Source organism: Equus caballus, chromosome 20 (assembly GCF_041296265.1).
Source record: "Equus caballus isolate H_3958 breed thoroughbred chromosome 20, TB-T2T, whole genome shotgun sequence".
Classification (NCBI taxonomy): domain Eukaryota; kingdom Metazoa; phylum Chordata; class Mammalia; order Perissodactyla; family Equidae; genus Equus; species Equus caballus.
Window position 1 is genome coordinate 9,657,307 of NC_091703.1, and position 19,070 is coordinate 9,676,376.

Below are 19,070 nucleotides of genomic sequence, written 5' to 3' on the forward strand. Positions count from 1 at the left end.
GGATGAAGGGCTGAATAAGCCCTCATGCTCTAAGTACCTATGAAATACATATTTCTGCTAGTCATTCTATATATCCTATCTACTTCTAAAAATCCTTCCTATAGGATTACATTATTCCAATTTTACAGATGAAGAAATGAAGGCTTAAGGACAACATTTACTTCTCTGTGGTCACTCTTATGAAGTTGTAGACTCAAACAGGTCTTTACGACACTCAAACCCATGCCTTTTCTATCACAAAATACAAATCAGATCTTTCCAGAGGAAGTGTTACATACATAGCTAAAAGTCACTTTCACAAGACAAAAAAGAAGCTATTCCAAGACCTTTTTCTGTCGGTTTGATGTGTCTTCCTAAGAACGGAAGTGGTGCAAGTGAAGAGGTTGAAGTGAGTCTGAGGTTTGAGTTATAGTGAGACATTCCCCTAAAATATGTCCCACAGACCCATGGGATCCGAACAGGAATTACAGTGGTGGGAAAAGAGGGTTAAGGAGGCGTTTGCAGATTCAATAAATTCGTGAAGCAGGTTAAACAAAATACAAAACACTTTTTAACTTTTCAGCCTCATGGATTGTAATTCTCCAAAAGATGAATAAAACATGAAGAGTTCATTAAAGTCTTTTCATGCAACTTTTGCAAAAACTATTATATTCTAAGAGAAAAGCCATAGTCAGACTAAAATAAAGAAAAATGTAAATAAACTTCCTCAAAATGGCATCTTGCTTTAGCTGTAAAAATATACAGAGGGGCTGGCCCTGTGGCCGAGTGGTTAAGTTCGCGTGCTCTGCTGCAGGCAGCCCAGGGTTTCGTTGGTTGAATCCTGAGCGCGGACGTGGCACTGCTCACCAAACCACGCTGAGGCAGCGTCCCACATGCCACAACTAGAAGGACCCACAATGAAGAATATACAACTATGTACCAGGGGGCTTTGGGGAGAAAAAGGAAAAAAACAAATCTTTAAAAAAAATAAAATAAAATAAAAATAAATAAATAAATACAGAGAATACTAAAATGCATGCTCAAATGTTGTTTAATAGATTATTCTTTTCTTTTTAATTGAAATAACATAACTGGCTCAGCTGACCCTGTGATGTGGACCACAAGACAATAGCTCATTCCACTTCCCACCAGGCAGCACTTTATCCAGTCAGCTCAATGGAGAAAAATGAAGATTTGAGAGGCATATAAACCTCGTTTGTTTCAGGGCAGGCCCTGTGGCCAGGTAGTTAAATTAGCGTGCTCTGCTTCGGCGGCCCAGGGTTTCACCGGTTCGGATCCTGGGTGCGGACATGGCACGGCTCATCAAGCCATGCTGAGGCAGAGTCCCACATGCCACAACTAGAAGGACCCACAACTAAAAATACACAACTATGTACCAGGGGGGCTTTGGAGAAAAAGGAAAAATAAAAAATCTTAAAAATAAAAAACCCCCCAAAAACAATAAAAAAACCTCATTTCAAACTGTGGTTCACTTGTTACCAGCTGCACAACTCTGAGCAAGTTAAAGTTTCTTTAACTTTAAAATGCAGAAAATAATACTTTATATTCATAAATAATATCTGTAAAGACCAGAGGTAATACATGTCAAGTGTCTAGCTCACTGCCTGGGGTGCTTAGTAAAAGGTAAACAGTATTATACAAATCATAAGCAAAGCATCTAGAAGGCAGATCAAATCACTTTTTATCCTTTTATTCTCCGCAATTTAAGTTTTTTATTCTTTAATTTTAGTAACATAATTCTAGCTACAGAATCTTGTAATAATTCAGACAATCCGGGCAACTCGGAAGCAGCAGTTTCGGCCTCCTACTCCCATATGCAATTCATTCCTCCCCGATGATTCCACTATTTACCACTTGGCTATAAGAAAAGACTTTAATTAAGATGTGGCCAAATACCAGTATCACTGTTTTCAAGTTTCAGAATATATGACTAAAGATATATACAGCCAAGTAGCTTTTTCACATAAGACATATCACTTCTTGGCCTCATAGTCCAGGTCATGAGGAGTTGAATGCTGACTACTCCTGAACCCAACTGAAAATCTAGTCTTGCTTTCTTATCAAGAAGTTCCTGAAGTCACTCTACTATCTTTTCTTAGTCTCCCACCTTTAATAACAATAAGTGCTAGGCAATCTTGCATTCTTTCTAACAAATAGTAAAGAAGAAAAGGAGGGGCAGCTTATACATTCATTTACTGACAATATTGTAGTCTTCACAAAGAAAACTCAGCTACCTGGAAATAACATCTATCTGAAACTTCGTTGAGAACTATATGGTAAGACCTTGAAGCCGTTGTAAGTCGGGGACCTTGAAGAAAAAAGAAATGATGCTAGAAAGTCCATTTACAAACATCGCAGTTTTCATGAAAAGCTCTTCTGATTGTGAATCCACTTTACATGCAACTCTAACCAGGTTAACTGGCTTCCAAAACTACACCACATTAAAAGTCACAATTAGAAAAAGAAACGCTGATAAATGAGGGGGAAAAAATGATAGATGTCAGTCTTACAGTAAAGGAGAAGACAAATACAAAAACTTAAAACACACAGTATCTGAGGGCATTTGAAACAGAGAAACTTCCTTTCTTTCTTATTCCTTGAGGATATCATTGCATTCACTGTAACATAAAACTTGTATATTTTTAATAATTTCTAATTCATAAAGAAAATTTGTAACATTCAATAATTTTTTAATAAAAACCAGAATAGTATGAAATATATTTTTAAAGATTTCCATCCAAAATTGTTAAAGTTATAAAAGCACAGACAGTCCCCGACTTACAACGGTTGGACTTAGGATTTTTCCACTTTATGATGGTGCAAAAGTGATAAGCATTCAGTAGAAGCCATACTTCAAATTTTGAATGTTGCTCTTTTCCCGGGCCAGCGACATGCGGCACAAGCCTCTCTGTGATGCTGGGCAGCGCTGTGAGAGCTGCTCCCGGGCGGCCCCGCGATCACGAGGGTGAACAACCCATACGCTTACAGCCGTTCTGCACCCAGACAGCCACGCTGCTTGTCACTTCCAGTACAGTATTCAATAAACTACATGAGATAGTCAACACTTTATTACAAAATAGGCTTTGTGTTGGATGATTTTGCCCATCTGCAGACTAATGTAAGTGTTCTGAGCAGGTTGAAGGCAGGCGAGGCTATGCTATGATGCTCGGCAGGTTAGGTGGATTAAATGCATTTTCGACTTAGGATATTTTCAATTTACGATGGATTTAACGGGATGTAACCCCGTTGTAACTCAAGGAAGATCTGTATCGTGCTTAAAGAAGACAGAAATCTCAGCTCTGTGGCAAACTTGGCTATACAGAGTAATTCATTTTCTAAGATTTCTAGACACACAAGGTTTTTTGCATAAAATAGCCGAAAAACCCCAAGTTAGCTATATTTTACATATCACCTAGGAGAAAGTTAAAAAGTATTCTAAGCCACTAGGAATGAAGGTTATCTTAGGGTATCGCTATTAAAACGTGAGGAAAGGCAGTCTGGTCAGCTATAACTTTACTAGAATAGAATGACAAGGAGCTGGACTGTTGCTTAATCTGAAGAAGCAAAGATCCCGCCTCCTAAAGGAGTGCCACAATACGTCCTCACTCCTACTGAAACAATTCTAACATCAGCATGCCTCCCAGGTCATACACGAGAAAGTTATAAAATCCAAAGATTTAGCCAAACATGCCAGTGAATCTGTTTACAACTAAAAAGACCTCAGAAATAAGGAAAAACCTTTTATAAATACTGAGCTAATTGCAGATCATAATCACCTGCACACAGCACGGCTTCAAACACAGTAATTCTGCTTTTATGTTCAATAAATAAGGTTCTGTGGAAGATTTACTTTGAAATAAGGGTTCCTCTAATGAAAATACCTCTGAAAAACAATGATCATATCTCACCAGTCATATTCAAACGGATTCATACAAGTCTAATAGAAAGTGATAATTCCCCCCACATACACACCAAATCCTTTCCCTACTATCCTTTTTCTTAGTATCATTAATAGTTTGATAGGTACCCTTACAGACTTTTTTCCTATGTTTATACAAACATATTTCTTTAATTACAACAAAATGAAGTCATAGAACATATGATGGTCTGCAGCTTTCTTCTTTCACAATGATAACAATATGTACTAGTGGCATACCCGCAGCAGGAGGGTGGGAGAGCTCAGCCTGGGTGCAAGCAATAAGGCGGTGCATTGTCTGTACAGAACTTAAATCAATGCCACAAACAACTGGAAGCGGTTTTTTACTATCACCAGGCACTGGCAACATTGAACAATGTCAGTGATAAAATACTCCTAAACCAAAACTCTTTCTTTGGTCTAAGTTCTAAATAATTGCTGAGGTTATTGCCAAATTTTAATAATACATGTTTCAAATTAGGACATTTTTATTGCTTCCCCTTTAATAAACTTTGTATTCCACATTGAAGTTAATTTAGAGGACTCTCAGTTAGATAGCCAGTCTCAGACAAAGGTGAAGTCGGCTACACATGTTCGTTTCAAAAGAAAATTCCTACCAGTTCAGAATCATTTCAGCTTTCTCTGGATGCTCAGTCTCTCTAACCCCAGGGTTATTAAATATTCTTGCATTTAAACAATGGTAACACAGCAATTACCTGAATTAGTTCAATTCTATCATTCTACATTACCATTGTTTTGTACTTAAATTTGAATATGTTTTCCCTTGGACTTAAAATTTTTATACTGTGGAGACATTGACCTACTAGAATGGTTTCCAAAGAAACAAAGACAGTACTGCAATTTCTGGAATTTATGGTCAAGTGTGATTTTTATGAATCTCTTTTAGACTTACTCTTATGTTTAAAACTTTTCCAAACTACATATCTGTTTTTTCATGTAAAAGAAATTCTTCAAAATTAAAATTAATAAAAAGCATTTTTAATCAACTATGAGTCAAGAAAGGTTGATAAATCCATTTATACTATTTACTTTGAATATGCAAAGTTCAAATTTGATGAAGTAATTAACAAACCTGCATAAGAATCTAAAGCAAACTATAATATTACTATTCATTACTGTGACAGACCAATATGTAGACATTGTTTTTCTTCCTTTTTTCAAAAAAAATATTAATGTACTTAAAATTAATAATCTCTTACTATTAAGGGAAAAAAAAATCTTTAAAAGAAAAGAGGGCTGGTCCCGTGGCCGAGTGGTTAAATTCACACGCTCTACTGCGGCGGCCCAGTGTTTCACCGGTTCAAATCCTAGGCGCGGACGTGGCACTGCTCATCAGGCCATGCTGAGGCAGCATCCCACATGCCACAACTAGAAGGACCCACAACTAAAAATACACAACTATGTACCAGGGGGCTTTGGGAGAAAAAGGAAAAAAAAAAATCTTTAATAATCTCTTACTTTTTTCCCTCAGGTTCTACAGTACTTTTTAATTTTTTAGTTTTTTTTACTGGTATGATTATCTGCATAAAATTTAAAAAACCACTACTTGCATTTTTTTCTCACTGTTATTCTTTAACATTAGGGGTTTTGTCCTGTGAGGCTTGTTAAGAAGCAATCTCTGTGGGCCGACCTGGTGGCACAGCGGTTAAGTTTGCATGTTCAGTTTTGGTGGCCCAGGGTTTGCCAGTTTGGATCCCCGTGAGATGCCTACTCAGCGAGGGGGTGATTTTGATGCTTCTGTCCCCCAGATTTTTGTTTATCACAACACAGGTTAGGGGAAGGAGCTATTGGCTTCTGGCTAAAAGGCCAAGAATGCTGCTCAACATCCTAAAAAGCACAGGACAGCCTCCCCAACAAAGAATTACTTGGTCCAAATATCAACAGTGCGGAGGGAGAGAAACCCTGGTCTAAGGGGAAAGACTGAAGAAGCCAACTAAGGTCTAAAAGGCCCTTTGGGACATCTCTCAGTAATACACATGCCATTAATTTTACATATGCCGAACAGACAAACAAAAAAGTATTCACTTTGGTAAGGAGTGTCAGAATAACAACTGTCAACAATGATTTTACATAGAGTAGTCCATACTGATCTATTATGCTGCATTTTCAAACTCTATTAAGAACAACGTATAAGCCATGCTATCTCACTGCTCTCATGAAGACAGTATCACAGAGTATCATAAATCTAATAAATATTTATGGACAAGATGAATCAAAGGATTCATGTTTACTTTATGAGTATCTCTAGTCTGACTGAACGGGGCTTCACAAGTTGACCTGGTATATGAACCAAAGTTTAAACTACTGACAGATATTAACCAGCCCATCTTCCCTGATGGCATATTTTCAGGCGCCAATGAATTTTATAAGCTAGTTCTATTTTCATTTCACTACTCTTATTGCTAGCACCTAAAATGCAACTTTGTATTAACGGGTAGTTTTCAAGACACATGTCAAATAACTGGGGAATGTGCATTGTAGGATATCAATCGCGGGAAATGCGATTTGAATGAATGACGTTTATCATAATTTACTTCCCACAGAATTCCACAAATTGTCTTGACATAAAAGAATTAACGATTAATGGTAATAGTCTATTTTATTCTATTACTACTCCCATCTTTCTTTGTTCTGAGAGCCATTCAAATATGTAGCCAACAGTAAAACCAAGGGGAAGGATTAACACTGGATTGTAAAATGCAGCTAGAGGTCAATTTCACTTTGTACATACTTGCGAGATGAGAAATTAAACTTCATCTCTATGTCTTTTTATGCAGTCTGAAAACTCATCAAAGTTTCGGCAAAAGCTAGATATGGTCAATAAGAAAAAAGTCCTCAAAGATTCATATTTGAAATGTTCTGCTAACTAGGGGAAGCACTAAAAAAGACATAACGACAAAGTTTATTGCCCTGGAAGAATATAAAGAATTTCTACTTTTCTCTGAGCTCTAAAAAAGGGATCTTTGTATATAACTTTCAGCTGGTTCACTTTATTAAATTATCTTGGGAAAAGAAAATAATCAGGGTAGCTGCTTATGCATGTAGGTTTCATAGACTCCGTGCCAATTCTTAGCGAAACACAACATTTCAGTATATTCTAAAATACTAATTTTTAATGTGTATGCCATGAAAAAATAGTTTAGTAATATTCTCTGACATAGTGTCTATAAGAAATATATTTAAGACTAAAACATTCTAAGGGCTTTAGTATTTCTTGAGGCCACCACGGAAGAGTTCATTTAATTTAGAAAATTACGAATGGGCAGGGTTCTCAAGTGCTTCACCAACTCTAACAGACCACAGCAGGTCTCTTAGGCACAGGGTGACTGCCAGCGACTTAAACAAAAGCCTGAGCTGGCAAGGCAAAAATGCTGGCTTACATTTGGAGAGTGCTATACAATTTACAAAGCCATTGCACATAAATTATATAAAACTATTTAACAGGTAAGAAGAACGTCAATCTATCAGGCAAGCAGAACAGGTACTGACTTTGCAGACGAGGAGCTTGAAGCTCAAGAACTTGTCCAAGGGCACACAGCTAGCAAATAAAGGGACCCACCAGAAAGAGAAGATACCAGGTATTTTTTTTTTACCTAACCTGGTCATTTTCCTACTTATATATGGTTAATACACCAAATGTGAAAAAAGTTCCAAGTAACAAGAGGAATTATTCCAATTATAATTTAATTTTAGGTTAGTTCTGCTCAAGAATGACAAGAATTGCCATTTATCAGAATCGTTAACTGCTCTGACAATGTCTTAGAAAAAAGACCAATAATGTGAGAGCATATTCTCATGAACCTGCTTAAATCACACAGCAACGTGTTTCTTAGAAAGGCAACATGCGGCACGGAACGCCTCTTCAATTTTTATTTTGAAAGCCAAGAGAATTGCATATGTTACAGCAAATGTTCTATCAAACAGTCTTTCTGCTTCTCAAAAACAGAAATGCTCCTGGTGCCTTCAACAACAAATTGTTTAATGCAGCATTCAAGAACATCCACAATCATCTCCAGACATACCCATTCAGACACGCTACACACCAGGCTCCATAAGACTATTAACTTCTCACGCCTTTTGCCTTTGCTTACACTGTATCCCTCAGCCTACAATATCTTTCTTCCCGTTTTCTGTCAGTTGAATTCCTCCTCACTAATCAAGGTTGGGCTTGAATGCCACCATCTTCCTAAGAAATGGCTCCTTTTACCACGCTCCTACAAAGCTCTTTGTATCTTGACCACTGCTCGCTCTTTATCCTACATTACTTAGTGTTAGTGGCTTGGGCCTCCTCTTCCAGACTTTTAGTTCCTGAGTGAACAAATTGCCTCAAACTTAATAAACTAAACTCTTTCATCCCAGTGGCACCCAGCGAAGTAGAGAACTAAAGAGGTATCTGCCGTCCAGCTGGTACAGCTCATTTGCGCGCCCGTGCCTGCCTTTACAGTGCTCTCCGGACACCGTGCGAGCACTACACCCTGACACAGATTTTCCAGATTTTCCTGCCCATGGCTTTGCCGTGCCATTTTATCAACCTGCTTGGCAACAGCCCTGCTCCCTGACCTGGCCTGCTGGGATCCTGCTCCTTGTGGGCGGCCTTCCCACCTGGCTTAAATATCTAGTCCTTTCAGTAAGGCTTGATTCATCAAATTGTTGGATTTTTAAACTTTGTATCAACCTTTAGAGTTGAGCAGAGGGTGCAGAAACTTTAACTCTAGCAAGGTTCACTCCGGTATATTTTCATACCGTGCAGATCTGAATTATTATTGTGGATTAACCACCACACATTCCAGAGAAATGGAGATAGTAACATTTGTTGATATACACACATGCAAAAAGGCATTATTTTCAGGGTGACTTAGCATTTTCAACATTTCTTAATAAGTCTATTATTTTAGAGCAATAAATAAGCTATAAAAGTACTTTATGAAAATTTTAAGTGAAAACACCAAATTATCACAGGAACTTAAATTCTTGTGCTGTTTTTCCACATCTGAATTTAGTTAAGATATAATTCAAATAAGCAAAGCACTACCCAGCAAGTGATTCACACACTCTTATGACTATTCATTAAATAATCATCCACAGGCATGAATGCTTCCTTCTCTAGAAGAAATATACATAACACACTCAACGCTTCAGGCTCAAAGGAAAGATTTATATTTCCAATCGGGTGGGTATTTTTTGTTCCATGTAAAAATCCTATTCTCTCTCCTCCCTGAGACAAACACCACTTTCAGGGAAAAGACGGAAATGTTGAAAAGGAAAAAAAAGAGATCTGCAATTTGAATTATAAAAATATGGATGGTATAATCATGTGCCCAGACCTCAACACATCTTCAATAAATTAGCCATTTTAAATCTTTTTAAATCACTGCTATAAAAGAAAACAAATTCAGAGAATTTTTTGATCAAAAGCAACTGCTAATAACATGATGATAATAAAAGCCCTGGACTTACAGGCCCCATTATCCAAATGATCTACTTTTACCTTTTTTCGTTCCTGCTCCCTCTGTTGGAGTCTACAGACTGAGTCAGTAGCTGCGTGCACTGAAATAAAACAGACAATGGGGTTTCAATCAGCAGCCTTCCCTCAAGGAGAGACTTACCTGGAAAAAATAAAATACTTGGATTGTTTTAGATCTCAAAAAACCGCAAAAAAACTGGTATTATTTTGGTCATGGTAGGGTGGCTGGAAGGGAAAAAAAGAAGTTCTGCCAACATATTCAGGATGTCATAATTAGAACCATTACAATTCTTGAGCTTTGAGCTGCAAGCCAAGGACATTTAAGTACTAATTTCAATAAGTTGTCAACAGTGACCTCAGAATTCTCTAAAAAGATAAAATGCCTGATAAATTTATCATTACATTCTGATTGATTACGCCCTCACAGTGTCTCTCTGATTCATTAACCTCCCACTCCTTTTTTCTCCTTCATACCACTACTCTCTTGTGGGCAGTAACTGCTATCTAGAACGCTTCAACAACTTTTTCCCTATTCTTCTTGCTTCTGCTCTCCTGTCTTCCAATTTGTCCTGGCTGCCACTGCCAGGTTGAAGTTTCTCTGGACTGGTTTCATTGAGCTATTTCCCTTTCTAATGAATCAAAACTGCTAGTAATAATTACTATAGTTATTTATTGAGGATAATTATGTGCCAAGACCTGTGCTAAGTACTTTCCATGTGTTCTTCCTCTTAATCCCACTTTCCTATTTAGGAGAGGATCACTATCCCATTTTACAGATTTTTGGCATCTGCAAAAAATTGAGGCATAAAGAAGTGAAGTGTCACTCAAGGAGGTAATACGACCAATAAATACAGAAAGCAGGATTTAAAATCAGATCTCCGACTCTAAAGATTTGGCTCTTACCCTCAGCACTCTACTCTCTTACAATTTCATCAGTGAAACTGGTTTTAATCCATCAGTTACTCAAACTTCTTCCTTTACCGGATCCATTTTATTTCTGTACACAAATGTTTTCACTCACTTCTCTGTTCAGTGTGCAGGCTGAGTCAGCCCTAGTCAACCAACTCTAGAGCTGAACACTTAATGGGCTGGGTAACTGATCCTGGGCGTGTCTGCTTGCTCACTCACTCACCCATTCATCATATATTTACTGAGCATTTGCTATGTGCCCGGGGCTGTTACTATTGCTGCTCTGAATCTCTCAGCACCGCAGTATACAAGGACTTCAGAAGTGACATGAGAACTAAATGAGATAACACAATAGATATAATGCTTAAAAATAACTTTAATATTAATAATAAAAGCCACTTAGAGCAGTTCTTCACACACAGTGAGACGTCAAGAAATGTGAGTTACTGCTATTCTATTTATTGTACTATCCTTACTGCAGGTGCTTTCCTTACTCCTTTCCTCTAATGAAAATGTTTTACTTGTTTTAAAAGCCCACTTCAAGGTTTACTGGCTTCATAAAGTCCTCCCAGATTAATCCTTTCCCTATAAGGATTTTCTCACTTTCGAAATCCCTTCATGAGGAACGTGTGCATCCTACTACATCATCCTGAGTTTGCTGAAACGGAGGTTCCCCCAGATGCTGTACAATATGCCTTCCTCTCCCGCCCCAACCTGGCCCCAGCGAGGGCACAGTTCCGTGACAGGGCAGGGACTGTGACTCTCTTTCAGAAAAATGTTAGGCCTCTCCCTGTGAGAACATGGTAAAGAGCAGGTTTCTGCTTGTAAAAAGTCATGTTTTTATCAGTAACCATTCATTTTAGTTATATCAAAGATAATATTTTAGTACTAAAAATTAGGTTCCCAATCATTGTTTGTTTTAACATAAAAGATGAAAACAAAACAGGAGCTGATTAGATCTGCCTTCTTTCTGCGGCATATTAATATTACATCATCTTTCCTGAGTAGTGGTTCTTTCATTTCCTGCTTGGGTTTTTTTTTCTTTTTTCCTTCTGGCTCTGAACATAACTTAAAAACAATCCATTTTCTGGTCTTTGGGTGCTTCATCATTTTCAGATCATTCTGTGATCATTTCAGATCTTAATCTAAAAGAAGAGTTACAGGACTATGACATTTATTTCATCATTTGTTATATCCTTTAAAAATTTAACTAGAACACATCTGACAAAGGCACACTTTTGTTCCTTATCAGGATTGTCTTTCTGCTTTGACAGAATAACCATTTTTAGAAATTTCACTCCCTTTGAAGTAATTTACTTTTTAATTCTTTAGCCACACAATAACAAAGGTCTGCTTTCTGAATCTAATGAAATCTGCTTTTCTAAAATCTAAGAAAATCACTTGACTACACCAATCATTCCCTTCCTTCATGAGGAGAGCCTCCAAGAGGAGAGGACCCACCATCCCCGCTTCCTCTCACGTTCACATCACATCACACCTAATTCAACAGGAATTACAGCTGTCTCAGTGTTTTAGGAGACTACGTTGACTTTAAACAGCCAAAAATTTATCAAATTATTTTCTCTCAACCAAAAGATTGTTTGAGGAGATTAGCAGCATACAGTAACTGTGCCACATACAACAATTAACAATGTCTTGACTGTCCTCGCATAAAAGGGAAGCAAATCCATTTGGTCACGGTACATATATATAAATCTCAAACACATACATAAGAAAATAATCTTGGTTTGGAATTAGAAGCAAATGTTGGCTAATCATCGTTCACTCATTTCGAGGAATAAATAATTACTTAGTGGCTACGATGTGCCAGGCACTGTTCTAGATGCCAAGGATACTGCAGAGAACAATCAGAGTCCCTGAGCTCATGGAACTCATATTTTAGTTGGGAAAAGAAACAACATAGAGATACTTAGCATGTCTAGGTGGTGATGGACACTATGGAGAAAAACAAGGTCAGGTAAGAGAGGCCGGAGAATGCCAGAATGAGAGAGGACGAATGTTACAGAGTGGCCAAGGCAGGTCTCACTGTTGACATTTGAGCAGAGACCTATAGGAAATGAGAATGCACAGAAATCTGAGAAAAGAGTATTCCAGCGGGAGCAGCAAGTGCAAAGGCCCTGAGGCAGGAATGTACTTGGCACACAGGAGGAAGAATAAGGAGGCCAGTGTAGCTAGAACAAAGTGAAAGAAAAGGAAAATGGTAGGAAATAAAAATCAGAGTGGGAGCCATCATGTAGAAACTTTCAGGCCACTTGAGGATTTTGACTTTTTACTCTAAGCAAGATGAGGAGATTCTGATATAGTAATGACAAGCACCAAGTTACACTTTAAAAGGATCATTCAGGTTCCAACATGGAGAACACAGTACAGGAAGGAAAGAGAGAAGTTTAAAGATACGTTATGGGGCTACTAGAACAATCCAGGTGAGAGATGATAGTGGCTTAGAAGTGAAGTGGTAAGGGTGATCAGATTCTGGTTATATTCTCAAAGTTGAGCCCAAAGGATTTGCTAATAAAATACATGTGAGAGAAGGAAGAGAGAATGAGAAAGGGAAGGGAAGGATGGGGAGAGGAGGGAAGAGTAAAAGAAGGAAGGAGGGAGGTAGAGGAGATGGAGAGAGAGCATTCCAGAGAAAGACAGATGCTGAGGGAGAGAGAGACAGGAGTTCAGGCTTTTCAGCCTGAGCGGTTAGGTGAATGCTGACGCCATTACTGAACAGGGACAGAATGAGATAAAAGCAGAACTGAAGAAAGAACCCAAGCTTGGTTCTGGTCATGTTACACTGAGATGCTTATTAGACATCTAAGTGGACTAGGCTGTTGGATGTAAAAATCTGGAATTCCAGGGAGAGGTCCAAGGTGAAAACATAAACGCAGAATAAGGACTGGCATACAGATGATGTTTAAAGCTGTGATTCTGTATGAAATCACTGAGCAAGTGAGTATAGACAGAAAAGATATCCCAGAGTCAAGCCTTAGGGCACCCCAATGTTAAAAGCCAAGGAGAGAAGTGGAAACTAACAAAGGAGACGGAGAAGGAGGAGCCGAAGTCGTGGGAGAAAATCCAGGAGAAAGTGATGGCCCAAAAGGAAAGGCCAACTTTCCTTATTACCTTTTTAAAGATGCACAGAAACAACATCCTGAAGTTGAAAGAACTTGAGCTTTGGAGTCAGAAGAACTGGGTTTGCACTATAGTTCCTCCAATTATTACTGGAGAACCATGGATGCCAAACCACTATGAATTTCAGTTTCCTCAACTATAAACTGGAGAGGAGAATAAGCAATTATTTTGTAGTTATGACAGTCAATGAAGAAAACACAGATTAAAATTCTAACTACTGAAGTGCTATAAAAAATTAGTATTTTAAATCATAATGAGTTCTTAAAGATTTCTAGGTAAAGAGACAGAATGAAGCAAAATCAGACAAACTTAGTTCCCTAAATGTCTCACAAAATAAATAAGTTTTAAAAAAGGTAAAAAAATTCAATCATTTACTGAACAAGTAAGAACTGTAATTGTAAACTATAAACTGTGAAAAGTGGTGACTAAGAATACGAGCATAAGAACTGAGACTCCTAACTTCACCGTAACTACTCCACCCCCAACAGTCAGAAAAAGAAAATGAGTTGACAAAATTCTTAGAACTCTAACCTGCTTTAATTTGTAGAGAAACAGATTTGGGGAGAAAGGAACAAAGTATGTGAAAGACATGTAAGACAGCAAAGCTCCATAATAAAATTCTCCATAGGTACTTTTAATACAAAATAACTGTATGAACTAAAAGACGTCAAACAAACAGCATGAAATGAAAAATGAGATCGCAGAGCTAAGGAAACAAACTGAGAACTCTAACATCATTACAGATCTAATAAATAAATCAGAAACAAAGGAATCGAATAGTCTAAAACTAAATTAACAATTGGCAGCATTATACCTGCAGGATAGAAAGCAAATACTCTGCAAACCCTGACAAAGTTAAAACTCCCAAGTGAGAGGGTGGGGAAGAGACACAGAAGGAAGGTATAGGAGTCCTAACCGCTCATCTCACAGGGCACTGATTAACGCAGAAACAATAACAATGGGGCTCTAACTGCAGGATGTTTTTTATAATTATTTTTCTTTGAATGATGTTTTAGTAACAACTATCTTTTATAGTAAAAAACACTTATTTTAAGTATTCACTTAAGTTTTTGTTCTGTTAAATTCAAATAAAATTTAAAATTAATACCTCAACTTAAAATTGTATGATCTTATCCTTATCACATGTTCTTTCTCTCCCTCAGACCTTTCCGTCTACTCATTCAGCTATCATCCATTCATCCTTCCATTCATCCTTCTGTTTGGATATACACAAAGGTCTCTGAAATGATGTTCACCAAAGTTAAAAAGCAATGGCTTTCTTTAGGTTGTGATTAAAGTGATTTATTCCTTTCTTTTTCTTTCTTATTTTCTTCTTCATTTCCTTTTTCTTCTTACTTAAACATATGTCCTTTGTTTAAATAATAAAAAAAATAAAGTAATTGCTCTTAAAAGAGCATAAACACTCGTTTGCATGATTTTGCACAACCCCCTGTTTAGTTAGTAGTAGAAATAAACAAGCCAGCACTATGACTTAAAATGTCAAGTTTTTAAACTGAAATTCCCCGGGAACCACAGCCGGGCCCAGGTGAATTCTTAAAACTACATGAGCTTTACAAAAGCAGACAATTATCTCCATTATAGCTGTGACGTTCATGATAATAGCTACAAAAAAATACTGATGTTGGAGCCTACTGAGGAAGTCTTTCTTGCTCGAGCAGGAAAACCCCTCCAAAAGTCATTGCTGGGTTTCTAAAGCTAACAATGAGACTCCAAGTAGTCCACAGATGTTAAAACCTTAGTTAACTTCAAGTTTTATGTGTTTTAATCCTTGCTTTCAGGAAAATATGTTTCCGGGCGGGATTTCACATTACTAGCAATACTTCTCTATTTCATTGTGAAGTGTCTACTTTTCAGAGGCTAGTCCTCACGTCAGAAATAACTTCAGCCCAAGAATGAAACAAGTCAAAATAACCATTCATAGATTTTTACCAAGCTTTGCCCAATTTATTTTTACATACTCAAAGTGTAGAAAAGGAAAGTTACAGGCACATCTCAAATGTATACATATTCTTATTAATAATAACCTGAGTTTTAGTTTTAGCATAATATCTAGAATGTTTGTCGAGGTTAAGGAAGTGACAGTATGAACAAACGGGGCACATCTGCAGTAAAATGCAAAGGCCTCAAGTCAATTTTAGGCTTTTTGCCATCCCCCTAAAGAAAGCGAATGTGATCCTGGGGGATATGCGTGCCAGCCTCCTTTGAGCATCAGCCCACAAAAGACTAAGTGGGACAGACCCACAAAGACGGGCTCACCAAAGCCTGTCCCCTGCTCCCCTTCACAGGCCATATGTTACTGGCGAGTTTTATTTTTTTCCCCCAGAAAGCTGTTTTTTCATTTTGCACTTCAGTAATCTATCATTATTTATCAGCATCATCCTTGGACAAGCTGAAAGTGTCAATACAGATCCAAGGAGAAGCCATGAGTTTCTGACATATTTCTGATTTTAAAATTAGGTACTAATAAAACTTTTATGTTATGTTATGATTTGATGTGTTTCATAAACATTCTTTTTGATCAACTCTCTCTTCACATTACAATATTCTGCTTAATGAAAAAAGTGGTAAGATACAAACATTTATGACAGGATTTTTTTTTAAAAAAGTTAACTCTAGTATCCTGTTTGAAAAAGAAGGTCATCAAACTTTTTTTATGGATAAGTTTTTAAAGGTCAAAACTGCTTTGATTTTCTCACATTCTAAAAGGACCACCTCCATGTACCCCAGAAGCACACGTCTCGCTTTGGAGATTAATGCTCTTAACACCAACGGCAACACTCATTCATCACTAGAAAACCACTTTCTCTGTGACAGGGCTTCCCTCTTACATGCTCTGTTTAGACTTCTCTCTCTCCACATCCCACCAAAATACTCAAGGAAACACATTTTGGCACAGCATTCATTGGAAATAAAGCAGTATTAAAAAGTCAATGGCTTACATCTCTGGAGAACTTGGTCTAAGTTGTCCTGCATCGTTTCTCTACATTTAGGAATTGTATGTTCATTTGTTTCACGGATCATATTCTTCAAATTTTCAAGAACTCGCATTTCTCGAAGTCCACGTTTTTCCTATTAAAAGAAAATAAGTGACTAGTACATAGCGTGTCTTAAATCTTGGTAATTACTTTCTGGGATTTCCACCCAGATTTGGTTATGCTATTACTCATTACTGAAATTTACAGAGCCTTCTTCTAATTATTTGGCAATAAATGAGGTCACAACCTCGAGGCATTTTTTTATTATGAAATGTTTTAAAAGTTGCAGTGAGTAATATTTTTATAGCAATGTTTAAAAATGGCATGAGATACAGTAAAAGAACAAGAAAGAGGCCTAGATTGCTACATATTTCCTTCAGTGAGGGCAGAGAAAGAAATTAGATACCTTTGATTTGATTTTAATTTCATTATTTTCATTCTTACCATATAGCTTCTATTATTATACTATTTTTTATCTGATTCCATTTTTCTCAAATAAAAATGTGAGCTCAAGCATCCATTAGATACTTCCCTGTGCAGCCAAGAGTCAACGTTGAAGGCCTGAGGCTACTATCCTTAGGAAGGCTGCTTGTAAGGCTGGCCTTCGCCTGCGGGCTGAGAACCTGACCAGTAAACACTTCCTTACACGGGTACAGTCATGCATCACTTAAGGACAGGGACATGTTCTGAGAAATGTGTCATTAGGCGATTTTGTTGTGCTAACATCAGAGTGTACGGATACGAACCCAGATGGTATTGCCTACTCCACCTCCAGGCTATATTGTACTAATCTATGGGACCACTATCATATATGTGGTCCATCGTCAACAAAAACATTATGTGGTGCATGACTGTATAAAACTTTCTGTAAATGATAAGACACCTCTTTCCATCTGGGAGTCTGGAATTTTGATACATGCTAGGCAGAGACTGCCTACTTGACCAGTCCCCAGTAAAAAGCTTGGACTCCTAGGCTCAGGCAAACTTCCCTAGTAGATGACATTTCACACACGTTGTCACAACTCAGTGCTGGGGAATGCACTGCATCCTGTGTGACTCCATCGGAAGAAGATGCTTGGAAGCTTCTACCTGGTTTTGTCCAGGTTTCTCCCCATGCACTTGTCCCCTTGATGATTTTGCTGTGTACTCTTTCACCATAATAAAACTTAGTCACTAGTACAACTATATGCTGAGTCCTTGAGTTTTTCTAGTGAAGCACTGAAGCTGGAGGTGGTCTTAACACCTCACCCTGCCCCCCCTGAGGCTGAGCTAGACTTAGGGACTTGCTTCCAAAGAAAAGAGGAAGGAAAGGGAAAAATATTAACCTCACAGTAGACACAATGAAGGTTGACATCATCAGCGATGTCATGGTGATAGCACCCCCTGATGTAATGTGACAAGAAGAGCACTTTACCTCTGTGGTACTCTTCCCAAAAACTCATAACCCCAATCTAATCTTAAGAAAAACATCAGACAAACCCAGATTGGGGGACATTCTACAGGCTACCAGCCAGAACTCAAGACTGTCAAGATCATGAAAAACAAGGAAAGACTGAGAAACTGTCACAGACCAAAGAGAGACATAACAATTAACTGCAATGTGGTACCCTGGATTAGATCCCAGAACAGAAAGAGGACTGTAATGGAAAAACTGGTGAAATCCAAATAAAGTCAGGTGTTTTATTAATAGTAATGTACTAATGTCAGCTTCTTAGTTTTTACCAATGTAGTATGGTAATATAAGACATTAATAATGGGAGAAATTGGGTGAGGGGTATATGAGAACTCTCCACACTATCTTAGCAACTTCACTGTAAATCTAAAATTAATACAAAACAAAAAGTTTATTAAAAAAAGAAGAGTGGTAAACTTGATTCCAAGAAAATAATATTAATTATGTTACTGGGGTCTTTGTTCTGTTTTGAGCCATCCTAATGGAAGAGCTGTGGCCAGATTTTTATTCTTTCTAATTTTTCCATAATAAAAGATTTAAAACTCATATGAAAAAGTTGACAGAGAATAAAATAATGAATCCTCATGTACTCATCACGAAGCTTCAACAATGCTCAACTCATGGCTGATTTTGTTCCCTCTGGAACAATATGCCCCTGCCCACAATCCTAGACTCTCTTGAAGCAAATCCCAGGGAGTATATCATTTCCACTGTAAGTATTTCAACATCTATCTTTAAAAGACAGACTCCTCTTAAAGAAAAGATACAATAAGACCACCTCTCTTCTCTCTCCTGTCTCTCACGTACACACTCAACAACAGCTCTTTAATATCATTAAATATCAAGGTAGGATTTGCATTCCCTCAAATGTTATAAATGGTTTTTATCTCCCAGTTTATTTAAAATAAAATCTAAATAAGATTCAGACATTGCAATTGGTTAATATGTTTCTTAAATCTTTTCTAATCTATAGATTTCCCCTCCATCACTTTTTTTCCTTTGCTTAACATATTCCTTTGTCTCTTCTCTTTCCTGTAAATTAGCAGTTAGAACTAGAGGCTTGATCAGATTCAAGGTTTGTTTTGTTTTGTGTCTTTAAGAATATTTCAGAGGTGGGCTGCATACTTTCAATAGGCTGTTGGTAGCATTCCGTCTTCATTTATTAGCAGG

At 37.6% G+C, this 19,070-nt stretch overlaps 1 protein-coding gene across 4 annotated transcripts in view; it reads right to left on the reverse strand.

Moving 5' to 3' along the window:
• The window catches only part of BLOC1S5 (biogenesis of lysosomal organelles complex 1 subunit 5), a 72,957-nt gene that overhangs the window by 28,000 nt on the left and 25,887 nt on the right, over positions 1 to 19,070 (reverse strand). For all 4 annotated transcript variants that reach the window (XR_011429473.1, XM_070244069.1, XM_070244068.1 and 1 more), the window contains exons 3-4: positions 16,412 to 16,541; positions 9,426 to 9,484 (exon numbers count right to left, since the gene is read on the reverse strand). Coding sequence is in view for 3 of the 4 variants with exons in the window: in XM_070244069.1 (XP_070100170.1) it covers positions 9,426 to 9,484; positions 16,412 to 16,541 (189 nt within the window). In the remaining variant the exon portion in view is untranslated. The remainder of the gene's footprint in view (positions 1 to 9,425; positions 9,485 to 16,411; positions 16,542 to 19,070) is intronic.